Raw genomic sequence first — 23,972 nt, forward strand, 5'->3', positions numbered from 1 at the left:
TGACTAAAATTGAAATGTTAAGGCAGCACAAACAATATTTACAGTGTAGAAGGCAGAAAGTCTACGGATTTGGAACAACATGAAGGTAAGTTAATGATCACAATTTTCATCCAACAGGGTTAACACACTGATCCAATTGCTTTTATTGGCATTTGGTGTGAACTATCATTTTATGTACACAAAAATGGCTTTTAAAAAATGTCATAATAAATATATCCAGTAGGCTATTTGAACAATTGTGTGCCATCCTACATTTATTTGAAAAATATGTAGAAAATTTGAGCAGGATATTTTTCTCTATTGAACACTATTGCACTAGTATTCACGAAGGGTGTCATGTGACCTGTACCCCCTATATTCACCTGCTGTCAGCTTGATTACCGGAAGCCAGGGGAGTATGGAAGCACACGCATGGAAGTGCAGGGAATATAAGCTTCCAGAGATTCCCACTGCTTCTGAGAATCCAGAGCACTCGTGTTCTCCTGATTATGTATTTGCAGTGTATTAACCCAGTTCCCCTGAAAGCTGAAGCCACAGAGTGTGTGTGTGTGTGTGTATCCCAACCTGCCCGGAACAGGTGTGGTCCCTGTGGGTCCAATCAGTTTTAATGAAGCCCTGGTGGTAGTGCTGGTCTACAGGAATAGGCTGATGTTTGCTCTTCCCATCTCTCAGGTATCAGCAAGTATATCTGCACCATCTCTCTGATTCAGCTGTGAGCGCTAGCAGTTTTATAACCTAATTTACTGCATTTACTCATCAGCTGTGCGCTGCTTGCACCCGAGGCTCAGTTCAGCAAACGGACGGGAACATCACGAACAGAGTGATTAATATTATTTGATTAATAATTCACTTACACACACACACATTGCCATTATAAGCTCTTGATTGTCACGGAAGGAGAGCTTATTTTCTGAACTGATGTTTTTACATTTTTTTTTATCTAGATGACATAACACGACTCTTTTCCCAAAAGCACTGAGTCCCATAGCATTCTTACGGCCACAGGGGTGTATGTACATACAAATGATGTATCTCCAGAGAGCTTTTATGCACCTCGAAAGAAGAAATCTTTCAGCAAACAGGAAAACAACTGCAGCTCAATGACAAATGTCAAACTACATCACCTATGGCCATAAGATAAATTCACTAACACTGGGGGTCTTACTGTGCAGGTGCCTAGAAAGAAAAAATCGGATTATTTGTTGAGATTTATTTCAAATCTTAATACCACAAAACACCAGATGTTTTGAAAGGATTCTTAAAACAGAATGACTCCAAGTCTAATATAGGGAGACTGAGGATGGTTGTAACATGGCATGAGTTGTTTTACCAGCTACAAAATAGGGTTATACTTTATTTTAAGATGTCCTTGTTACAGTGTAATTATATATTTAAGTACTGAGTAATATTAATTAACTATATGATAGGGTTAGGATTAGGGTTTATTTTAGGGTTACTTACTTGCATGCATCAATTATTGTTATTATAATAGATAATACATGTAATGTGTTTAACAAGGACACTGTAAAATAAAGTGCTACCCAAATTAGCAACAAGGGTGAAATCACAATCTGTGTCTCTGTACAAATGTAAAGGAACTACAGTAAAAAAAAAAAAAAAAACTTTTTTAATGTTTGCCTTTGTTTTGTTTTTGTTCAATAACTTTCTTCTTGTTATAATAAAATGCTTAAAATTAAATGGGATTTAGTTAGCAAACTAATAATTGTAAACATTTGATTTTACCAAAATAACTGTACAAAATGTTACCTTGTAAATCTTTTAAAGCATTCCAACTCATAACAGGGTTGTAACAAAAAGGCTCTTAGTACTCTGCATTAATTTACACAGATTTTAAGTAGAGAAATGTAAGAACATTATATACATTTTTGAGATAAATAGTTTTTTAAAACACCACTGAATTACAGACATTAACACAGACACACACACAAAGAAACAAAGATTACAACTGTTCCCGGTCAAAAAGCTAATCTATAACTGCACTCAATTAGCTGGACTCAAAGGAGACAATACATTGTGGGCTTTAGTTCTGAGCCAAGTGTCAAGCTCATTTAAGCTTCTGGACACCTCATCTCGGCACGGAGCCCGTACACGCAATGCGCGGGTCAGTCATCAATTATGAAGGAGAGGAGCGACACGTTCGATGGAGGTGTCGGAGACCAAGGCTCACATTTCCCTGTGTGGAGTCATGCTTATGCAATCAGGTGCTATTTCTCTCACTGATTTAGTGTGAGTGCTAAAGCAAATGAGATTTGCTCGCGGCCCACTCGGCCAGACAGTGTAGGAGGAGAGAGTTTGAACAGGGCCAACCCAGCAGGCAGGTGATGGAGACGAGATCACTGCAGTATGTGATTAAGGAGAAGCAATGACATGCAGCTGGCTTTAATGAGAAAGGGATAAAGGCAGTTTAAAAAGTGCTACATACGAGCATGCACAAGGCTATATAGCACAACTAATCATATAAGCAGGGGCGGACTTAACCAATAAGTGAGGTGAGCGGCCACTTAGGGCCCCGGGGAATCAGGGGGCCCCATCTGATATTGGCGAAACATATCTGGCAAATGCTCCAGTGTGTATTTGTGTTCTGGAGAGCGTCAAATGTTTACTCACTGCTCAAAATTTTGTGGGAAGTCGTGGCCTAATGGTTAGTCGAGTTGGACTCGTGATCCAAAGGTTGCAGGTTCGAGTCTCCGGCTGGCAGGAATTGTAGGTGGGGGGAGTGAATGTCCAGCGCTCTCTGGTGCAAGTGCAAGCATATTTTTAAATAATGTCTTCTTTTGCGATCCAAAAAAATTAAGGTACTATTTGGCTTTAACAGCATCAAATTGACTAATTATTTACTTAAGTTGTGAAGGGGTAAATAATCTATAAACAATGAGAGAGAGAGAGTGAGCAAAATAAGGGTTAGGCCTAAAAGAGGACATATGTGACCCTGGACTGGTAACCAGTAATTTTTTTTAAATAAATAAGCTTTCCATTGATGTATGGTTTGTTAGGATAGGACAATATTTGGCCGAGATACAACTATTTGAATATCTGGAATCTGAGGGTGCAAAAAAAACAAAATACTGACAAAATCATGGACCATGCAAACAGACAAAGGCATAATGAAACGCTAGTTAATCACCTGATATAGCTGTAGAAAATAGTTCTCCTAAAAATAAAACTCATTGTTTATTCATGCTTATGTCTTTTTAAACGTATAACTTTCAAGGACTTGGGTCAGTTATGGCACTCGGTTTTCTGTCCTATTTATTCTATTCTGTCCCTGTTTCTGTATTAATTCAATTTAATATTTGTCATTATTTAGTGAAGAATAAAAAACCTCATGAAAATAATTAAATGCAATTGCTTTAAAAAAAAAAAAACTTAAAGGGAGAGTTCACCCCAAAAAAAGAATTACCCCATGATTTATTCACCCTCAAGCAATCCTATATGACTTTCTTTTTTCATATGAATATAATTGGAGTTACATTAAAAAATGTCCTGACTCTTCCAAGCTTTATAATGGCAGTGGATAGTAGTCCAAATTTTATCCATATCCAGAAAAATATCCATATTTACAACTTTACAGTTAATTTAGCTTCCTAGCTGTCATACACGCAAATACGAGAAAGCGGCGTTCCAGCGGATGACGAGACAAGGTTAGTTCAGTTTGTAAAATGTCATGTGGTGGAAATCCCTGATACTTTTTTTTTAACCAATATTTTCATTTCTATTCAGAAAATATGTTTCATATAGTGCTTAGTTGACTTCTGTGTTGATGCTTCTGTGGTGTTTTCATGTTTTCTCCCCATCCATTTTCATTGTATGGAAAAGAGCAGTGCAAACATTCTTCAAAACATCTCCTTTTGTGTTCCACAGAAAAAAAAGGTCATAAGGATTTGGAATGACATGGAGGATGAGTAATTTTCAATTTTCACTGATTTATCCCTTAATAGGATCCAGAGATATCAGGCACTTGTGGTAAACTCTGAGTGATTCTGCAATAATTCACAGTTCAATATCGCCAAACTAAAGGCACAAAATATCTCTCCAGTCTGAGCGAGCTGGTTAGGTGGTAAATAAATTCAGAGAATGGCACTGCATTTGTTTTCTGTCTTTGCTCGCTGGCATGGGGCAGTGTGTGTGGCCGGGCTCCAGGGCACTGCCTCTGGTTCTGGGCGTCCCGACACTCTGCCCTCTGGCTGCTCTCTCTCGCTCAGCCACAGAGATCTAAGGAACCCCTGAGGAATGCTTTTCACCAGCCACCCTGCCAACCCATCCTGGGCCTGCACCATGCTTTATAGCAACCCACAAAGGATATGGAGAAGAAATGAAAGGAGCAGGCAGGAGTGACATTTAGGAGGACTGTGTTGACTAATTCTGCATTCCAATCACGGTTGTGGCTCGTACCCAGCGAGCCATATTTTTGGTACGCTGCATTTGTGAAATGCTCTTTCTGTCTGCTGCATGAATTTAAGCACAGTTAAGATAAATCAATATGATAAATCATTTCATATGACTTCCACAGCCAATAACCTGCGAAAACATTATGTCTTCATAATGCAGTCACATTATTTCGCATCAGAAATTAATCATGGGTTATTGCTCCCCAGTCAAACTGCCACTGAGTAAGGTAAATCTACATTTTATCTACACATAAATCTGCATATCTGTATATACACACGGATAAATTTAGAAGATAAAATAAGGCTGTTCAATATCTGCATGCAAGGCGACCTCTGATGGGCTCTTCACCCCTCTCAAGTGTCCACTAATAGCATCTCCATTCGTTCAGACATCAGTGAAAGGGCCTCATCCCAAAGAGACGCACAGCGTAGCAGTTTATTGCGATGTGTGCCTATTTTCGGGTTTCCACACAATCAATCAAATTAGCGCATCAAGAAGCACAAAGTAAAGCTGGCAATTGTAACGGCGATGTACAGGTAACACAACTGGCCTGTTTCAAATAAAATCACAAGTGAAAGTACAACTGATTGTAAAATAATACGTTTTTAACATATATTCACTAGATTAGTGATTCTTAACTGGTTTTACTGAAGGAAGTGAAGACAACAAAGCATTAAAATATTTTTTTATATTAAAATGTATTAAGCAAAATAGTAAGCATAAACATATTATAAATACAATATTGATTAAAAGTTAGGAATTAATAATTAAGATTTTTAAATGTTTTTGAAAGACGTTATTTATGCTCACCAAGCCTGCATTTAGCTATATATATTTAAAATTGTAATAATGTTTCAAAATATAACTTTTTTTTTCTTCTTTCAACAACATAAAAAAATTCTCTATTGCAAACTATTTATTATTTGTATTTATGAGGCTTTTGGCAAGGTATTTGTTACAAACCATATTAAGTTTCTAATCTTCTAACTATTTTCTAATTCGTTTTTACACTCATAGCAACATTATGATTGTTTTTTGATGTGGTGTGCTCAAGTGCACCAAAAGTCACAATTAATTGCCCCATTATCACTGACACAGATCCATCAGAAAACATCATCCCACTAACTGCTCTGTAGTTCAATGAGATAAGAGTCATTTTATTACCTTTGCCCTTTAACCTTGTTCTGTTGGTGACCACTGGCCAATCCAGCCTGGAATGAAAGGGTTTGTTTAGTTTAGTAAAGCTTTAAATAAGATTAGGCATAGCGAATGTAAGTCTTTATGGGGGCTCTATGTATTCCAACTGTTCATTGGCTACATCTGTGACTCATGAAAAGGCAGCAAAATTACCCCCCCCCCAAAAAAACAAGTCTTTGCATGCTTTGAATGTATAAAAGGAATTCATAAAAAAGCCCAGGATGAAATGATACCATCAAGTCAAGTCAAATTTATTCGTGTAGCACTTTTCCCAATGTACATTGTTTCAAGGCAGCTTTACGGAAAATCATGATGTTTATATTATCATGCCTTAGTCACATTTAATAGACAGAGCTGGGAGAAAATATAGTTGACTTTTTGAGAAGAGACAACCAGTTAAGCAGTTATGCTATATATGGCCCTTATGTGAGTATACTGTATGTACTGTATATAAAGAGCCTTCAGTGTGAGAAAGTCAGTAGGATGCCTGATAATATTAGCAAAATATTAGGTATACAAAATGAAATAAATGGCCAAATCAAGAACTATTACAGGTTTTTTACTATTATTTTTACACAAATAACAGAACCTTCATGTCAAAACTCTAGACACAAAACTCAAAACAGTCATTATTTGTAACACAAGTCAAGTCGTCACCTTTATTTATATAGCACTTTTAACAATGCAAATTGTGTCAAAGCAACTGCACAATATCAAAAAAGGAAAATAGTGTGTCAATAATGTAAAATGACAAGATTAAACATACAGTCTGTCCAATGCTCAAAACTTTGCACATTGTGTTCATATCTTTAAAGAAGCCTTGCATTTGCAGAAGCATTGGTTCAAAATACTAATTTATTAAGAAATATCATAGGAACATTACTTTAGATCACCCACACACAAGTTTCACTGTTTAGTTGTTAGTGCAATCATTAAATATAGTTGTTCAAAACACATGATGCAGCTTTCATTATGGTTCTACACATTCATGCATCATTGTAATAGACTAGAGAGAAAAGTACAGAGACTGGAATCATTAAACAAAATTAGAAAATTATTGATGAAATAATCAACTCACAACAGGTTTAAAAAAAAAACTTTAGATAAGAAAAAAAATCGTTTTCCTATTTTAAGAGATTTATTGAAGTCTATCATAAAACTTTGTGTGTATGTGTGTATATATATATATATATGTGAACATAAGAGACAAAATCCCCGCCCCCCCCCAAAAAAAAAAAAATACAAATATATATATATATATATTCTCTTGACTTTGATTTGGTGGCCAACAGACAAGCAGTTTTGTTCATTTGTTTATTATTTATTTATTTTTCTAAAAAGTAATAATGAAAGATTATGCCAAATTACTTAAACTTGCAAAAGCTTTCAATAAGGTAATCTTAATTCAATCTTTTAATAAGGCTTTTTTTCACTTTATGGTGATATCAGGACAAAACAGGACTTTTTTTTTAACTTGTTGTCTCCATAATAATATCAAATTTAAATTTAATAGAAAAGTTAAAACCAGAAGAGTATTTTTGTCATTTTATGTATCATTTAAAGAATTGTTCAATAAATGAATAGATCAAACAAACAAAAAAATGAGCAACATGTCATTGACCAAAATATGAATTTGATATGATCCACACATGATTTTCAAATAGATTTCAGGGTGAAAAATGCACACATTGAGTGCTGAGGTCAGTGTTTTGCTGACTTTTCCAGCAGAATGGCTGACACATCTCTCTGTGTGATCTGGCTGACATGCCCACATAACACCTGTAATCAGGGGCTGCCAGCAGTGCCCGGGGGGACATGAAGCAGCGTGGTGATGCTCCACAGTGACAGCTGTCCTTGTTCCAGCTGACAGGTCTGTATGCGGGGCCGGAGCGGCGACAGCACTCGTGTAAATACAGGCAGGAGTCTCTGCCTCTGGGGAGATAATGTTATCTCCAGAGTCAAGGAGTTCTCCCATCCTCCTCCACAAAACCCCATCCCCTGAGAAGCACACATGCATCTCGCCCCCACATCTCCCCTCTCACCCTGTCTACACCGCAATCCTGGCACTAACGCACCTCTGTCACGTCCGCAGGGACTCAAAGTGTGCTATTGTGGTGAAAACTGAATGAACTGCAGAGGTTCACTTACTGGTTGCTGGATGTATGTATGTGTATGAATATGTGCCCTTGCCATGACCATGGCATTGTGGGGCACAGCTAGTTTGGATTACCATTCCTGCTTTTCCCTGATGTTCAAGGAATGTGAATTACTCCACAGATTCAGAAGGGTCTCTACACATAACCTCCAACAGAAGGAGGCAGAGCTGATGAAATCGACTAATCCTCCCTTTCCTTTTTTCTTTTTCATTAAAAAGAGATTTTAAGTGTGAAAGTATTATTTTTTGCCTCAAATGCAATGGATTTTCACAGATATTCAAGTCAGCTGGATTTTTTAAGGTGGGAGGCACAGCAAGGAAATTAACTTGAAAGAAAATAAAACACAAGTAACTAAAACATGCATTTCTTGGCTACTCGCCTGACTGCTCCATCGGAACGCCTTTCATTAGTATAGATTATACAAACTATAATCTATACTAGAAACTATACTAAACCACTGACAGTTTATAGACCAGCCTATATACCAGTAATTGTCAATTTAGACATGCTTGACACCTCATGCTGATGTAAAGAGTAAAGGTCAGTCTATGCAAACATCTGCACTCAGAAGAAAAGGTACAAAAGCTGTCACTGGGGTGATACTTTTTCAAAAGGTACACTTTTGTACCAAAGGGTCCATATTAATACCTTAAAGGCACATATTAGTACATAAAAGGTACAAAAGCACCTTTTGAAAAGGTACTGCCCCAGTGACAGCTTTAGTACCTTTTTTTCTGATAGTGTGTTGTGAAGCTTAACAATACTGGAGTTATTTGTATAAGCAAAACTTACTGCGATTTGAGGAATGCGGGCCAGTCTGGGCATGTTTTTGCAGTATTTTCCTTGTTAATAATCAAACCGTTCTGACAATACATCACAAATAACCATGTGAAAAGAGACAAGATGGATTCCCATTTGAATATATGTGGTGTGAAGGGGCTTTTTTTTTGGATTTAGGAGGAACTGAAATGAGTAACAACCAAATCAATCAAAATACAATCTTACTACAACACAATAGTCAATGGGAAGTTATTAGGAAATCTTTGCCTTGATTGGCTAAATTGTAGAGTCTGTGAACTGCAACTGTGTAGTTTGTGAAGTACTTAAAATTGCGCTGTTTCTAAAAACTGATCAATTGATCAAAAAGTGTATCAATTCTCAAAGGCGATGGCCATACATAATTTAAACGTTTAGAGAATGCTTATTATTCTAATAATGGCTTTAAATGAACAAAAACATGTATGTGGAATTTTGAGGAACAGAATTTTTATTTATTTTTTAAATGAATGAATGAATGATGATGATGAAGCATTTATATTTTTAAATATAAAGATTTTTAAAAACGCAAACATACTGCTAAGGAAACAATGTCAATTTATTTAATAAGTATATATTTAATAAGTATATAAAGAACTCATCACATGCAAAATTCAAAAGCAACAGACTGAAAAATGTACAGATTGATCTTTTTATTCAAGTACAGAATATATTTTGTTTCACGTTGCATGTTTTAGTCCATTTCTCAAAGAATCGATACAAGTACACTTCTAGAACAGTCATTGCCTCGTAAGATTGCCACCCACAGTTCATGGTAAATCTGAGACTAATACATTACATTTCGAAACGTATAGGAGAGCACTTGTGGGACACTTTGCACTCTCATAGATTATCATAAAAAAGAGAAAATAAATTATGAGGCTAAATCACTGGGCAACAAAGTGAGTTTCAAAGTGCTTGTGCGGGCTTTTGTCTCTGGAAATGATTTAGTGAAGCACTTTGGCTTGTTGCATCCCTTTTCCCTCAAATATGTGATTTTTATTTATTTTTGTTAGACTTATATAATGCATGACATTACCTAAAATATCAAGTAAACTAAGATGAATATATTAGATTGATGAATCAATAAGTCACTCCTAAATAACTACACTTGTCCCATAACAATATTTATCCATCTCAAAATCAAGAATTCAAAGATCAAGGCTGATTATAAATGAATCAGTATAGGTTCTTACAAAATGCAAAAGAAGTACAAAGAATAATTACATATAACCTCTCACATCCTCAGTAATTCATTATGCTAATGTAGCAAAACAAAAGTCAATAGGTCTTCAGACGAGCAAAGACAGTGCATATGCATTCAGATGTGTTCACAGATAGGACTCTGCTCTTTCCCAGAGTTGCATCTCAGAGAAGAATCCCTCACAAAGCCCATAGGCATGATCCAAGGTAAGTGGGATGGCTTGGACTTCCTCTTTAATCTCCCAAGGGTGTTGATGCTGGTGAACCTGATCTGTGAACATTCCCTCATAATATTGCGGATGGACCTGTACTTGCTGGTGGTGCTGTTGGTGAAAGTCCTCCATGTTGCATCCCATCATGCCGTTCGTCTCTAGGTAAGCACAAGCCTGTTCGTCCTCATTGCTGTAGCCAGGCCCATGCTGGTTCTGTAAAGATAGCTCCATCTCGCATCCCAGCGAGCTCAGCGCTGTGTTGATATCCAAATCCTCAAATGTGCTGTCATTCCCACTTAGCACATCGTCAAAAACAGACGCCAGGTCAAAATCTCCTCTCAGTACGTCTGAGGTTTTGATGTCGGTGGTAAACAGGGGGCTCTTGGAGACTCTGGCCAGCTTGCTGCCTCGTTTGGGGAAGACTTGCTTGCGTTTGTTTCCTGGGACAGGTCCTTGGAAGTGGCCCATTCCCATTTGTTGGCTGGTCTGGTTGCACTGAGAGCCGTACGAGGAGCTGGGAGAGGATAACATTTTGCTCTGTCTTTGGGTATTGAAGCTTGTGGCAGGCATTCGCCGCCGTTTGAAAACGCCATTGACAAACATGTCAGCGTACTGCGGGTCGATTTGCCAAAAGCCTCCTTTTCCTGGCTCGTCTTTCTGCCTGGGCACTTTCATGAAGCACTTGTTCAGGGACAAGTTATGACGGATTGAATTCTGAAAGAAAAGGAGAAAAATCGATTTATTTGAGAGTTAAGAACAAGAATAGCAGGTTTTTAATATTTATATTTTAATTATAAAAATGATTATGCAAATTTAATTGAACTGTTTGAATGTAGAATCCACGTGATGTTTTTTTTGTTTTTTAGGGTTTTAGACTTCCAATAGAAGAAGACGGCACGCATAAAGCTTCCTATAAAATCCCACTGTGCATCAGGTAGAGGTGTCCTATTTCATTGGCTCACTGTGTGTGACAGAGACAAATGGGGGAGGGGAATGTTGCGTGTACACAAGTAGATATGCGGTGAATAAGGCCAAGGCTCTCTAGTAATGCAGCGCTCCTAGTTTCACATGATCCGTAAGATCTCCCTTAAGGATCCCTCATTATGGAAGGAGGCCTCAGGAAACCTAGTGCTCTTGGGTATAGTGGTCTCAGCTTCCATCATCAATCACCCTAGCTTAAGTATAGATGAGTGCACAGGTCTGTTTTGGTATAGTTCTGGTATAGTTGACTAATACCAGTTAATAGTGTCATTTTGATCCACGGATGAATAGATCTTATGAATTGGTCCTTTTGGGTGAATCAGAAACATGTGTGGTCCGATTTTAGTGAGAATCAGAAATATACAGAGCTACAAGTGTAGTGTGAGTGCTGAACTACTGACTCTTATGAATCGGTTGTTTTCAGTAAATCAGAAACATACAGATATACACATATTGAAGGATTCACAAACGAATGACTCTTATGAGCTGGTTCTATTATAGTGAATCAGAAACATACAGAGATACAAATGTAGTCTTGTAGTAGTCTTTTGAGCCGTTTTTAAAAGAATCGAAAACCTTGAAAATGAATGAATTGAACCATGAGTTATTTTTGTTGTTTGATTCAAAAAGTTTAAAAAGTAAACACTTCTTATAAGAGGTGCATAACTTTGTTATATCTGGTATGAAAATTGAAATTGAAAATGAAAATCTGAAAAAAAAATCTAGTTTAGCAAGAGACTGAATACGATCATTTTAATCGAAAGAATCGTATTTCTGTTTTCCCCACAAAAGAACTAAAAGAATCGTTAGAAAACCTGAATCGTTAGGAATAATCTTATTATGGTCGGTGCACCTGTTGCACAAAAAAATGCAGGTTCTCTTTCTCTACTTAAAAAAATCTATAGATACGGAACCATTAAGTTAAAAAAAAACATTAAGTGATTCTCAAAGATAAATAAATGATCGGTGAAGATACCTGCCAACTTGGCTCCGCGTATCTGTAGTAGCAGAAATTCTCCGTGATCCAGCTGTATATGGCTGACAGAGTGATTTTGGTTTTGTTGCTAGCTTGCATTGCCATGCAAATCAGAGTGGCATATGAATAGGGTGGCTTCACATGGCGGTTTGTTTTATAGTCTATTTCCTCAGACGGATTTGTTTGCGCCGTTATGTAGTGTCCCGCTTGCTGGAGCGCGTATGAATTCGCCAAACTGCTGCAGGACGTTGTGGGATTCCCAGGTGTTTGTGGCATCCCTGTGGCCGCGGTATCTCCAGCAGGTGGGCTGGAGGGCGAGTCGGTGCCCCCCAGCTGGTTTTTGTGGTAGAAGATGTGTTGCGGATGGCAGCTGGGAGTCCGCTCAGGATTGGCACTGAGGATGGAGAAGTTCTGCAGCCAGTGTAGACTGGTGAGACTGTCGTCAAAGTGAACCGAGCCGCTGACATTGTCCTGATCCTCCGGATGAAGCATCATCCATTTCTCTTTTAATTTATTCGCTATCTCTGGACTCATTAACACTGGCATCGTGGGCACGGTTTAGTGTTTTTGAAGATACAGATCTGTAAAGCAGACAGCGTTGCTTGAAATTTCAAAAATAACGGTTGATAACAATTTAACAAAAAAGTGTATTTTAGAAGCGTGTAATCCACCACAAGGTTGAAAATGAATGCCTAACGTTACCTGCGAAATGAAAACACGCCGAAGACCTCGTCGGTAACGGTGAATTTCTCTCAGTCCGTTAGCGTTAGATTCGCCTCAGTGCAACAAGTGCAGCATCCACAAACTCAGACATGTCCTGATATCTACTGCGCAAAAGTCTCATTCCAATCCTGTCTTCAAGAAAGCCATATAGAAACACATTTACTATTTCATAGGCGAAAGAAAACGACAGAAATGAGATGTAGGCTTTGCACTCCGCCGTTTTGCCTGTTTCTTAATAGCCCTTTAAACGTTGACGCTCTCTGATTGGCTGAGAGCTCCAGAGTTGAACATGTCATTGTCCCTCGCGAGGAGTGTACTCAAGCACACATGCGCGTGAAATGTGACAGGTACCCATTTTCTTGCAATTATAGAAATGTATTAAATTATTATATTTTAAACCTCGTAAATTGACACATATTACTTGATTCAAATGCAACTGATGCATTAATGTTTTTGCGTTTTATCCATTATTATTATTATTATTATTATCATCAGCAGCAGCATCGTTATCATTTTTTAAATTCTTTCTCGACGTCATATTTCCTTTTAACTTTGCTACATGCCTGGAGTGAGTCGTTAGAAAGTCGTTGTAATAAACTATGCGCGCGCGCCAGAGTTTAGAAAAGGCGCACAAATGAAAATAGTGGCGTGCAATAAAAGGAGCGCGCCACTCATCCCGCCTGAGGAGGAGACCTCTGCCCTCTCAAAGCACTGGCTTACACACCATATTGTCCTTCGTATAGCCGTTAGGCTGAGTAAACCCACAAAAAAATAGTCTCTGTATTTGAGTTCAAATATTTCAGGTGATTAGTGTAACTACAGCATAAACTACAGGTGTTTCGTCTGACTAAATTTAATTCTAATTCTAAGGAGTGAACATACTGCCACCATCTGGCTAAATACGGTCTCTACACTAAGCTCAGCTGACTATATGTGTGATAATTTAATGACAATTTAAAAAAAAAAAGGTTTTGTGAAAGAAGTCTAACCAAGATGATATTTATTTAAAAATACAGTAAAACAGAAATATTGTGAAATATTATCACAATGTAAAAGAAAAACAAAATTAATTTTTATATAATGTTCAACAGCCATTACTCCAGTCTTCAGCATCATGTTCCTTCAGAAATCATTCTAATATGCTAAATTGACGCTCAGTTATTATCAATGATTGATAATGATTATTATCAAAAACAGCGTTACTAAATATTTTTGAGGATTCTTCAATGGACACAAAGTTCAATGAACTGCATTTATTTTAGTAACTAGACATTGCTTAATTTCTAGATTTCTTTATGGTAGCTATTGGAATTAGGATTTATGCTGGAATTTATGCCTTTAAATAAATAACCACAGTGACTCATATTTGTGCACAACACTTTATGATAAAACGATTTGACTACATACAAATATACATAACTTTTAAAGGTGCCTGACATAGATAAGCAGCAGTGAATTCACTAAAAAGCATCAGATATGCCACTGTAAATCATGGCAGATCCCACTATAAACTACTCATTAAAGCTTCAAGAAGTGCTACAGCTTCCCACTTTGTAGATTTCAACGAGAGGACGAAGGGACAGCCACACAGTACTATTAGGCACAAAACAAATATATAAGATACTGACGTAGATGCCTACTTCAACTGGATAACTGATTATACTATGCGTCCGTATCATACTGCAATCTGATGCACTTAGTGTTCATTTGCTGATTATTTAAAAAAAAAAAAAGTACAAAGTCATAAATCACCATGAAGCTGCATACTTCAAAGACTGAGCATCCATTCAATTAATTTGAGTTGATCAAAATTTCTGAACTCTCAAAGCAAAAGCTATGACCGTCTTATAAATGACTTTTTTTTTTTTTTTTTTGAAGATTTTGTATCATGTTTCTATTACACAGTGAAATGTCTTGGACTCTTCACTACATGGCTTTGATGTGGTACTCAAGAAGTAATTGTCTTAATTGAGACAGGGTAGCATTCATGAACAACAGTGTGCTGGAATGGGAATAGTTTGATTTGAAACAGCGGATTGACGAAACTGGCACAGCAGGGGGTGTTTATGAAGGGAGCCGCTCATCTTCCATGCGCAGGGTGCTGGGGAGGCAGAGCAGGGGCTGACTGGAGCTGCTGGTGCTCTGACTCTTCAGGCTTTCTATGGACTCTGATGACCCTGAGGAAATGTGAAGACAGGTGGAGTGTGAATGAAGGAGAATGTTCACTTCAAGTTTGGACAGATTTAACTGAACTAATTTTTCCTCATGATCTTATGGTTAAAATTAGTTTTGCAGGCCAGTTGGGATTACATATGAATTTTCTTTAATTACATCCGTTTTAAAATGCTGGACCAGATTGTGAAGTATCTATCAGGACATATAGTATGAAAAGGTGTGCATTGCATTACTTTTGGTAATGTAATGCGTTTGCATGTGACTTATAAATAACTTATGAACTGACTCTTACACAGCTACTGGTAGAAAAATTGAAAACCAGTAAAAAGAAAGAAATATTCATGACATTGGTCACCTACCAGAGTCAACATTCCTCTACAGCAGTGGACCATGACTCAGACGCTATGTGTGTTAAGAGCAAGCCGAGTTAGAGTAAGAAAGAGAGAGGGTTAGGAGACAGCACAGAATTAGACATGCATTAGACACACAGAACCAGCATGGAAGTCCATTTCTGCCACATAAAGGGGAGAAATATCATGCTTTGGTAAATCATAAATCAAAATTACGGCATAGTAAATCAGAATTCTAAAAGTTGAAATTGAGATTACCAAAAGTGTAATTACCAAAAAATTTTGTCATAATGAATTAGTCTTTTTTACATTTGACTTATAATAATGACTTAGTATCTCGTAATTAGGAGTGTTTATGTTATTATTATGATTTAACTAAATAGTTTTTTGTTGTTTTTATTCTTATGTGGTGAAAATGGACTACAATAGCACAAGATATATTCTTCGTAGTTACATGTAAAATAAAAACTCAAAGCATTTTTGGAATTTAACATCTGATTTAATTACTAGTTACATTTAAATACTATAATAAAATATTTCTTATTCAAAATATAAACGCTGTGTACTATGTTATTAAGTTATATTTAATTACAAAACTTACTTGTATAATACAATAAAAAAATAACATTTAATCAAATCGCAATTGTAGCTGAAACATTTTCAAAGAATATATTTTAAAATAAAATGAATAGAATTATAAAATTTCAGATTTCATGATTTTATCTCAAGAATCAAATTATCAGAGAAAATATTTACACCCTTATTAAGAACATCTTGATGTACTTGAGATTTTTTTTTCAAAAAAATGAAAACATTTAAACAGAAGCTTTACTTGGTAGAAATAGCTGAGCAAGGAAGTAATATTAACAGAGAAGGTTCACACAGCACAGCATCAGTTCTGCCAAACATACTGAAAAATTAGCTTGCTCCAACTTTGCTTTTTTGCATTTTCTCAAAGTCAACAGTACAAAGGCTTTTCAGGGCGTAAAAGACACCCCACCCTCGAAAAAGGACTCAAAAGGAACTATTCCTACATAAGGAGTTTTGGAAGACTTCATGGGGGCGTCAGGATTGTGGGGTACTGACTCACCAGGCAGGGCCAGATCTGCTGAGGGGTCACTTTCTGTCTGGCTCAGGCTGCTGCGCTCACTGTGACAGTCCTGTAGGATTTCACTCACAGACACACCCAGGGATCTGCTCTCTGAAACTGCCAACATGACATGATTAACATGGTTTGTTCTCCATCACTGGTAACACAACCAAAGCCTGAGAGGATGCAAGTCTGTCAGAATGTTCATATTATATATATTTTCTATCATACAGTATTATATACTACATAATGTATATATTTTTTATTGCTGCTAGCCATATTATTTGCAACACGGACATGAAATACTTGAATTGAAAATCAAGTTTGCTAACCTGAATTTGGGAAGGCAGGTTTGGTGGACACACCCTCTACTGTGGGCTGTTGGGAAATAAACTAGAATGAGCTGGGGGGGTTTATAGGTTGTGGGAAATGATAAGCAGAAACGACAGTGTAGGTTGTTTACTAGTTTGCATTTCTTTATCAATCGCGTGCAACCAGGTAAATCCCGCAGATCTATGCAAACTAATCCAGAGTTACACAGTCAGCTCATCCATGCCACGAGTCACACACAAGCATAATGAATGTTTCCAAGAAATACATTTGTGAAGAAACTATTGTATGGTTTATTTATGCCACAGGCACTCAGACAGGTAATTTCAAGACCAAGAGTTAGAAAACTCTTCATAAAACATAATAGTACCTGCTCGCCTTTAAGTACACGGTTAAAAGAAAGCCATCGGCTCACTGGGTTACACTTTATTTCAAGGTGACGTTGTTATGATGTAATTACACAGTACTGTGCAATATTAATGAACTATTATTACTAAATTACTATAGGGCATGTTGGAGTGAAAATCAGCAAGAAAGTGGACATCGAGGGCTAGAGTTGAGAACTACTTCTATAGGGTTAAGGTCTATTTTAGAGTTAGTTGCTTGTAATTTTGTATGATTTACTGTTATTACTATACTATACTCTTATTACTACATGTACATGTGTAACTACACCTTAAAATAAAGTGTTACCATTTACTGGCTTGTCAGTGGGCATCATTTCAGGGAAGTACAGGGAAGAACTTGATAGTGGCTGACCTCAGTAGGTCTGAGACTACAGGGCAGAACAGACTGAGGCTGGGCATCAGAGAGCTCTGACATCCTCTCCTCATCTTCCTCCTCCTGTATTGGGGATGAGGGAGAACGTGTAGACCTGGAAACATGACACATTTCACTGGAAAAAAGAAAAACATTATTTGAGGATTTTCAGACTTAGGATTTTCACAATAGGGACTTACCCATCTGGTGACTTGCTACCTTTGCCCTTCACTGATGTGGTATCTGCGTTCTGCTGCCGTCCAGTCAGGTTAAGGGGATCCCCCATCTCCCCAGAAAACTGGATCTCCTCATAGAGAGGTGCTGATGGGATTGAAGGGGACACGGGTTGCACCCCATTCAGGGCTTCCAGCAGTGAGACGGGCTCATAGCCAGGAGGGATGTTGTCGGCATTCTGAGATTCACCAGAAAAAAAAAAAGTGTGTTGTTAGTAAACTTCTGACTTATTGCCATGTAGAATCAAAAGAATTTAGAGGTCTTATATTTTTGAAAGTTATGTTGTTTGACTTACACATTTTAAAACATATTCAAACAGAAAACATTTTTAAATTGTAATAATATTTTTTAGAATATTAATATTTTTACTGTTAAAAAAAAAAGGAAAAACAAAAAATTTAAAACAAATTTGTCCAACATATTGGATGTTTGAAATGAGGAGTTTATGAGCCACTGAAAACCTGAAATACCATTCATAACTGTACTGGAGTCAAATGCGAAGCACGATTCCAGTGGACAAAATCAATACTACTGTAGCAACACAGTGGAAAAGGATCCATGATGTATTAATAATTAGAGTACAAGATGAAACATGAACTTTACCGAATGCTCAGTATGGTCAGAGCTCTGGGACAGCACTGGGCTAAAGGAAACTGGTGAGAGAGTGGCAGCTGTTTTCTTCCTCACAGCTCGAATCTGGAGCAGGGCTCTGAATGCTGGGGCAGCGAAAGGTGAAAGAAAGGTCAGATGAGGAAAAAGGATACAAACAAGTGCACTGTGCATAAACAAACACAGGTGCTGCATCCTCACACTGCAGATTAAACGTTCCAAGATTCATTTGGCTACAAAAAAGGAGGTAAATATTTGCACAGCTGGTCTTACTGTCGAAGCAAAATCAGTGCACATTCTCTCAGTGAAGATGATCTATAGGGCAGAAACACTTTACACAAGTACACAAAACATAGTCCTGTTGCTTATAGTTTCTCATTAGCATGTTTCTCCTTCAAGGAATGAAAAATTGCTAAAAAATTTACCCTCAGGCCACACAAGAATAGATTTGGAGAAATTTAGCATTACATCAATTGCTTACTGATGGATCCTCTGTCTGCAGTGAATGGGTACCGTCAGAATGACAATTTAAACAGCTGATAAAAATGTCACAAGCAATTGACACACCTCCAGTCCATCAATTAATGTCCTGTTTAATATCATTAAGATATTAAAACTGTAAATTCTGGCCAAAATACCAGTCCATAATCCATAAAAACGATGAAAAATCACTCCCTTGTTGTCCTCTCATTTCAAAACCCCCCAACATTAATCTTAATGATGAATTACAAACTCTCATTCTGACGGCACTTATTCACTTCAAAGGATCTATTGATAAGCAAGTGATGTAATACTATATTTCTCCAAATCAGTTCATTTAAATGTGTTCATTTTCAGCAAATTTTCATGTTTGGGTTAACTATTCCTTTAAATTACACAACAAGGAAATGTGTTCTTTTCAGAAATTTTCCTCAGAAAAAACTTAAACATGTAACAAATATAAATCCACTAAAAATTATCTGATGTCTATTACTTCACATAAACCAAATAATCATTATTACATGACATCCCCAGCAGATGGCACTATTCTTCCACAGTCACATGATCTGCACTGCATAAGTGATCAGTGATGCACTAGTGACTATTCATCACTAAGAACAATAAAAAAGGGTAATAAAAGCACAATGGTAAATCAGTACATATTGGATTAAAAAAATCATCACTCAGGCTTTTATCTTTATGGCCATATACCCACTTTAAAGGTTCGGCTCACTTAGCGGAACAAATCTGAATAATAATGGAGGAACAATACGGGAAGCTCAGGCGTTGATTAATGAGTACTTACGCAGTCTGCAGATAGGGCAGTTGTTGGCCTGGTAACGCAGTGTGTCAGCACAGGCATTGCACAGACACAGGTGCCTGCAAGGGAGAATAAGTGTGTCACGCAGGTCTGATAAACAAACCACACACTCGTTGCTGTTGTCACTGTTCTCATCCTCTGTGGACTGAAGAGAGAAGACCAAACAAAACACTGTGAAATAGTACATGAAATCAGAGACAGAAAAAGGCAGGATGGATATTGTGTTACTAGTTGTCCACATATCTCATCTGCCCTAAATTCTCTAGTGTAGCGACATGATTTACCTTTGTCTCCTGATTGTTCCGGTTTTCAATGCCGTAAATCTCCTGCAGCAGATAGCTCACACGGTCCACCTAAAGGATGAGCATGCTATACGTAAATGCAGATTACTGGCATGGGAATCATCACAGCACAGAATCCAATTAAGAAACAATCATACAGCCACAATCACAGATATACTGGAAAATGAGCACAAATATCAGACCCTTCCATTTAATAATGAGCAACAAAAATACTTACGATTTGCTTCTGTTTCAAAGGCTTCACTGAGAAACTGCCATCAGCATGCTGTAAGGGAACATATATATATATATATATATATATATATTATTAATATTATAAAAACAACCTCACGAGCTGGTAAGAAAAGTCTAAGTCTTAGAAAAGTCTGTGAATATGAGAAATCAAATTCACTCTCGGAAAAAGGCCAGTGAAGAAATCTCTGCTCATTTCCATTCTTAACATTAGCACTGCTTGGAAAAACACATTTTATTTTTTTGACCTCTTTCTCGTCTACTCTTTAAAGGCAACATTTAACATCATAGTTATATCAAAACAGTGATTAAAATTGAATGAAAGCTTTTTTTTTTATGTGTTAAAAGCAGTACTTTATAGTTCCTAAATGAATGAAAACAGATTAACGTGTTACTTTTAAACATTTCTTGATATATTAGTCTGATTATGCTGTGCTAATAAAAATGTATGACGCTCTTCATGACGCTTTCTGTGGGAACTTTTGTTCTATGTAATAAGGCGAAATGATGTTAATTCTGTCTACTTTCATTTTCTACATTGGCTACAAAATTGAGGGTTTTAGATTTTTTTGACCATGACTTCTAAGAGCCTGAAAAATCACAATTTTTAAATTTCAAACCCACATTCCAGGTTTTCCATGATCATGTGAACCATGAATCTCAAACTATCCAGACTCTATAAAACCCTGCCTGGTTAATGAGTTACTCAATGTTATTCAGTGTTACAAAACATGACCGAATGCTTGCAAGCTTTCAGCTGACATTTCACATGAGCATGAGCATAAAACGAATCTCAAGAAATACACACCCTTTCAAAAGCTGCCAAGAGAACATGTGCATGCCCGGTGACGTCTGTAACAGAAAACGCACAGCAAACGCAGTGTTTTGTGAGACAACAGTATGTAATGCTATTACATAACTCTAACCGATTATATTTTTTATGATCAAAATTTTTCACCAACCATCTCCATCATCCACTATTGCTTGGACCACCAAAGGGAAAACGCCTTTGTCCAGATCAAAGTTCAGCTAAACAAAAAATTACAGAAATATTTCAATGTTTATTTCTAAAAATACACCACACCTAACTATTCACATTTGTTTTTAAAAACATTATTCTTTTAGAAAGTCTTCACAGCACAAAGGCCTTGATGAGCATCTAAAGATCTAAGCATCTAAAGAAATGTAATCTTAGAAAATCATACCTCTTCAGGTTTCCATTTGGTGAAATCAATCTTGAAGGATGGCAGAGAAAATAGCTGATTTATCCCTCTCTTATAATGGACCGTCTCAGACACCATTGAAGGGCTCTTGGGGCTGTATCTTTAAAAAGAAAATTGTAGTGATTATCACCAACAAATCACATCTCAGCATACCTGAGGGTGTCAATTACTAATAATGTGCATGAAGACACAGTGACCTATGTAAAAGGGCTTAATCTTTATATCTTTATATAGACCAAGGGATAATTGTACCACTGTTTCCAAGGAAAGAATTAAGTTGCCAGGAGAGATGTTGTCTAGATGCCAGTGGGTTATGTTTTTTGGACTCAAATGGTGCAAGTGAGGCTATCAATCACAAGAAACTTCTAATTATCATCTAATCCTTTTCCTCTAAAAGAAATTCACTTAGTTACAAAAGCGCACACCACACGCACAGTGATTTAGCATCATTCAACTGCAGAACCTTTACCCAATGTACTACTCAGTGGAAACTTACATTGCCATCCCATTGGCAAACTCCTCAAACGCCTGACAGTACAATGTAATAGCCACTCTGGCATCAGTATCAAAGCAGAATTCAACACTGTAGAGAACCCTGGGATCTCCTGTATCCTCTGGTGTGCTGTCAGAATCATCCTTATACCTGCAAAAAAAATTGAAAAACAGAAGTTGGTTGTCAAACCGCCACACATTTCTTTCTTATTTCAGAATATATTCCATATTGTGGCACCATCAGCAGCCCCTTCAAGCATGACACTAATGACAATTTACCTGACAAGTCGTAAAGAATCCTTTCTGATGTTCACCAAACTCCTCAGCGTCTTCACAGGCTCATGCGGTGCGGGGGTCACATAGGGAAACTGTGGAGAATTATGTGTTTTTTCTCATAATCTAGAAACAGCTTTGGTATTTAAGGCCAAATAGGACCAAAATGTATGTATGAAAAAGACAAAGTGTCAAACTCGTAAAGTTTTGAGAGGTTGTTTCATTTTGTCACCTGCACAGGTCTGTTGCCTAAGAAATTCAAATCCATATTTTCTCCAAAAAGATATCCCTCTGGATGGGGTGTGTCAAACTTTTCTCCTCCCATGAAAAAATGGCTAGTGAAATAATTTCCTGCAAAAAAGACATTTGGTAGATTATTATCTGGGATGGATGTGGTCATTAGACAAAGTTGACACAGGATGATGTTTTAATTCATCCATGAGGACATCAAATGATCTTATTTATATATATATATATATATATATATATATATATATATATATATATATAATTATTATTATCTTGTATACCTTTTCTGCATATCTATCTATATATTCTATATATTGTCTAGTATATCTTTTCTTTTCTAAGTCACTGCCAAAGTAAATTTAAACAGCAGAAGCATGAGAAATTCTGTGAATAAATGTTTTTTTTTTTTTTTTTTTTTTTTTTTTACAAAAAGTAACAAACATAAATAATATGTTGACGGTCCATGAGTGACACCAAAAATGGTAAAAATGCACACTACATTAGACTTCGTAATGAGGCTAACGCTTGTCAACACTTTACTTAAATGACATTTTACCTGATTTGGGGGGATATCTGTACGCCGAATTGGCTTGAATATCGATGTCTTCAACCCCAGCAATCCTCCTGCTCAGTATTGAACCCATGTTTGAGTGTAAATGGCTGCTGAAGACCGATATATGTGGATAAAGGAAGATTTGTTTGGACAGTTAGCTGGATACGGTTTGCTTCCTCCGCTATGGATACATTCCCATCTCTGGCGACAAAAAGAACTGCGAACAAAAGAAATCAACTTTTGTTTCTACGTTTTAGCTCTTCTATAAAACAAAGTGACTTGTGTAAAATCAGATAACTCGCGAGTAGACGCCAAATAAACGACGTTTAATCGGTAAACAAAATAAAAACAAACACAAGACTATTGGAAAAGACTCTCTTCTGAGGAACCCATAACGTTACTCTCGCGAGATGGGATTTTCTGAGAGCAAAGGATATTGGGATATGTTGTACTACAGTCTACAGTCCGTCGGGGTCTCAGTTGACCTAAACAGAAGATAGGCACACCACAAAAGCTTAAAAGAAACATTAATTCGGCACTAAAGGCTTTTTAATGAATTATCATGGACATACAATGAGTTATGTTTATGATTCACAATTCCAATATCGATGATTCCAAAATCTTATTTTATAACACCCAAACGAATATCATATATGGATCGAGCACAATGATATAATTATATATTTTGTATTCCGTATTTGTGTTTAAGACGTGATGCTTTTTTTTTGTAGTCAAAGCATATAGTTTTAGCAAGCGCAGTCACGCGCTGTTATTAAAAGCAACGTCATGTAAAAGCATCATATGCTTACAGTTACCATAACAAAGGACTGCGCTAAAGTACATCAGGGTGTCTTCTGTTAAGATGCTAGTGATTTAATTGGTGTTGGAAGATTTGTTTACCATATTTGGGAAGGTAGTGGCATAGCTCGAATGGGAATTGGACGGGAACGACCGTCATTCATAAATTCTGCCTTCTAGAACCTAACAAACAAAGCGTTGCATGACGGGAAATGTAGTTTCGGCGGTTAAAGAGCCACTCTTATCCTTGTCGCGTAGTTTATATATGCCTTTTCTTTGTTTAGGATTGGATATTGTCAAATTGTATAAGAAAAATCGTCAACATCGATC

General features: G+C 37.0%; 2 protein-coding genes across 5 annotated transcripts; both read right to left on the minus strand.

Moving 5' to 3' along the window:
- Positions 1-9,219: 9,219 nt before the first annotated feature.
- LOC306857715 (forkhead box protein J1-B) lies at positions 9,220-12,738 on the minus strand. Its single transcript, XM_079397824.1, has 2 exons — positions 11,952-12,738; positions 9,220-10,708 (listed from the first exon to the last, which is right to left on the minus strand). Exons 1-2 carry the CDS (start codon positions 12,495-12,497, stop codon positions 9,911-9,913), a joined length of 1,344 nt encoding a protein of 447 aa, XP_079253950.1. The 5' UTR covers positions 12,498-12,738; the 3' UTR covers positions 9,220-9,910.
- Positions 12,739-14,041: 1,303 nt separating this feature from the next.
- LOC306857703 (putative E3 ubiquitin-protein ligase MGRN1) lies at positions 14,042-23,827 on the minus strand. Of its 4 annotated transcripts, XM_079397787.1 has the most exons (18): positions 23,745-23,827; positions 22,848-23,329; positions 22,275-22,393; positions 22,049-22,137; positions 21,774-21,920; positions 21,260-21,377; positions 21,017-21,083; positions 20,863-20,906; positions 20,041-20,088; positions 19,806-19,874; positions 19,507-19,666; positions 18,216-18,328; positions 17,579-17,790; positions 17,379-17,493; positions 16,622-16,667; positions 16,290-16,406; positions 15,209-15,251; positions 14,043-14,851 (listed from the first exon to the last, which is right to left on the minus strand). In XM_079397787.1, exons 2-17 carry the CDS (start codon positions 22,933-22,935, stop codon positions 15,214-15,216), a joined length of 1,590 nt encoding a protein of 529 aa, XP_079253913.1. In that variant the 5' UTR covers positions 22,936-23,329; positions 23,745-23,827; the 3' UTR covers positions 14,043-14,851; positions 15,209-15,213. The 4 variants fall into 4 exon arrangements, 2 of the variants coding, with proteins under 2 accessions (XP_079253912.1, XP_079253913.1); XR_013783133.1 differs by lacking the exon at positions 23,745-23,827 and having other exon boundaries at positions 17,379-17,514; positions 17,598-17,790; XM_079397786.1 differs by lacking the exons at positions 15,209-15,251; positions 23,745-23,827 and having other exon boundaries at positions 14,042-14,851.
- Positions 23,828-23,972: the final 145 nt, after the last annotated feature.

The sequence above is a fragment of the Barbus barbus genome (assembly GCF_936440315.1).
Source record: "Barbus barbus genome assembly, chromosome: 38".
NCBI classification, from domain to species: Eukaryota; Metazoa; Chordata; class Actinopteri; order Cypriniformes; family Cyprinidae; genus Barbus; species Barbus barbus.

Coding starts and splice junctions, on each gene's coding strand:
- LOC306857703 (XM_079397786.1), bottom strand. CDS start 22,935: ATGGGTTCAATACTGAGCAGGAGGATTGCTGGGGTTGAAGACATCGAT. Junction 20,907..21,016: donor AATAGTGGATGATGGAGATG/GTTGGTGAAAAA, acceptor TTTCTGTTACAG/ACGTCACCGGGCATGCACAT. Junction 16,668..17,378: donor GTAGTCTCAGACCTACTGAG/GTCAGCCACTAT, acceptor ATTTCCCAACAG/CCCACAGTAGAGGGTGTGTC.
- LOC306857715 (XM_079397824.1), bottom strand. CDS start 12,497: ATGCCAGTGTTAATGAGTCCAGAGATAGCGAATAAATTAAAAGAGAAA. Junction 10,709..11,951: donor ACGCGGAGCCAAGTTGGCAG/GTATCTTCACCG, acceptor CTTTTCTTTCAG/AATTCAATCCGTCATAACTT.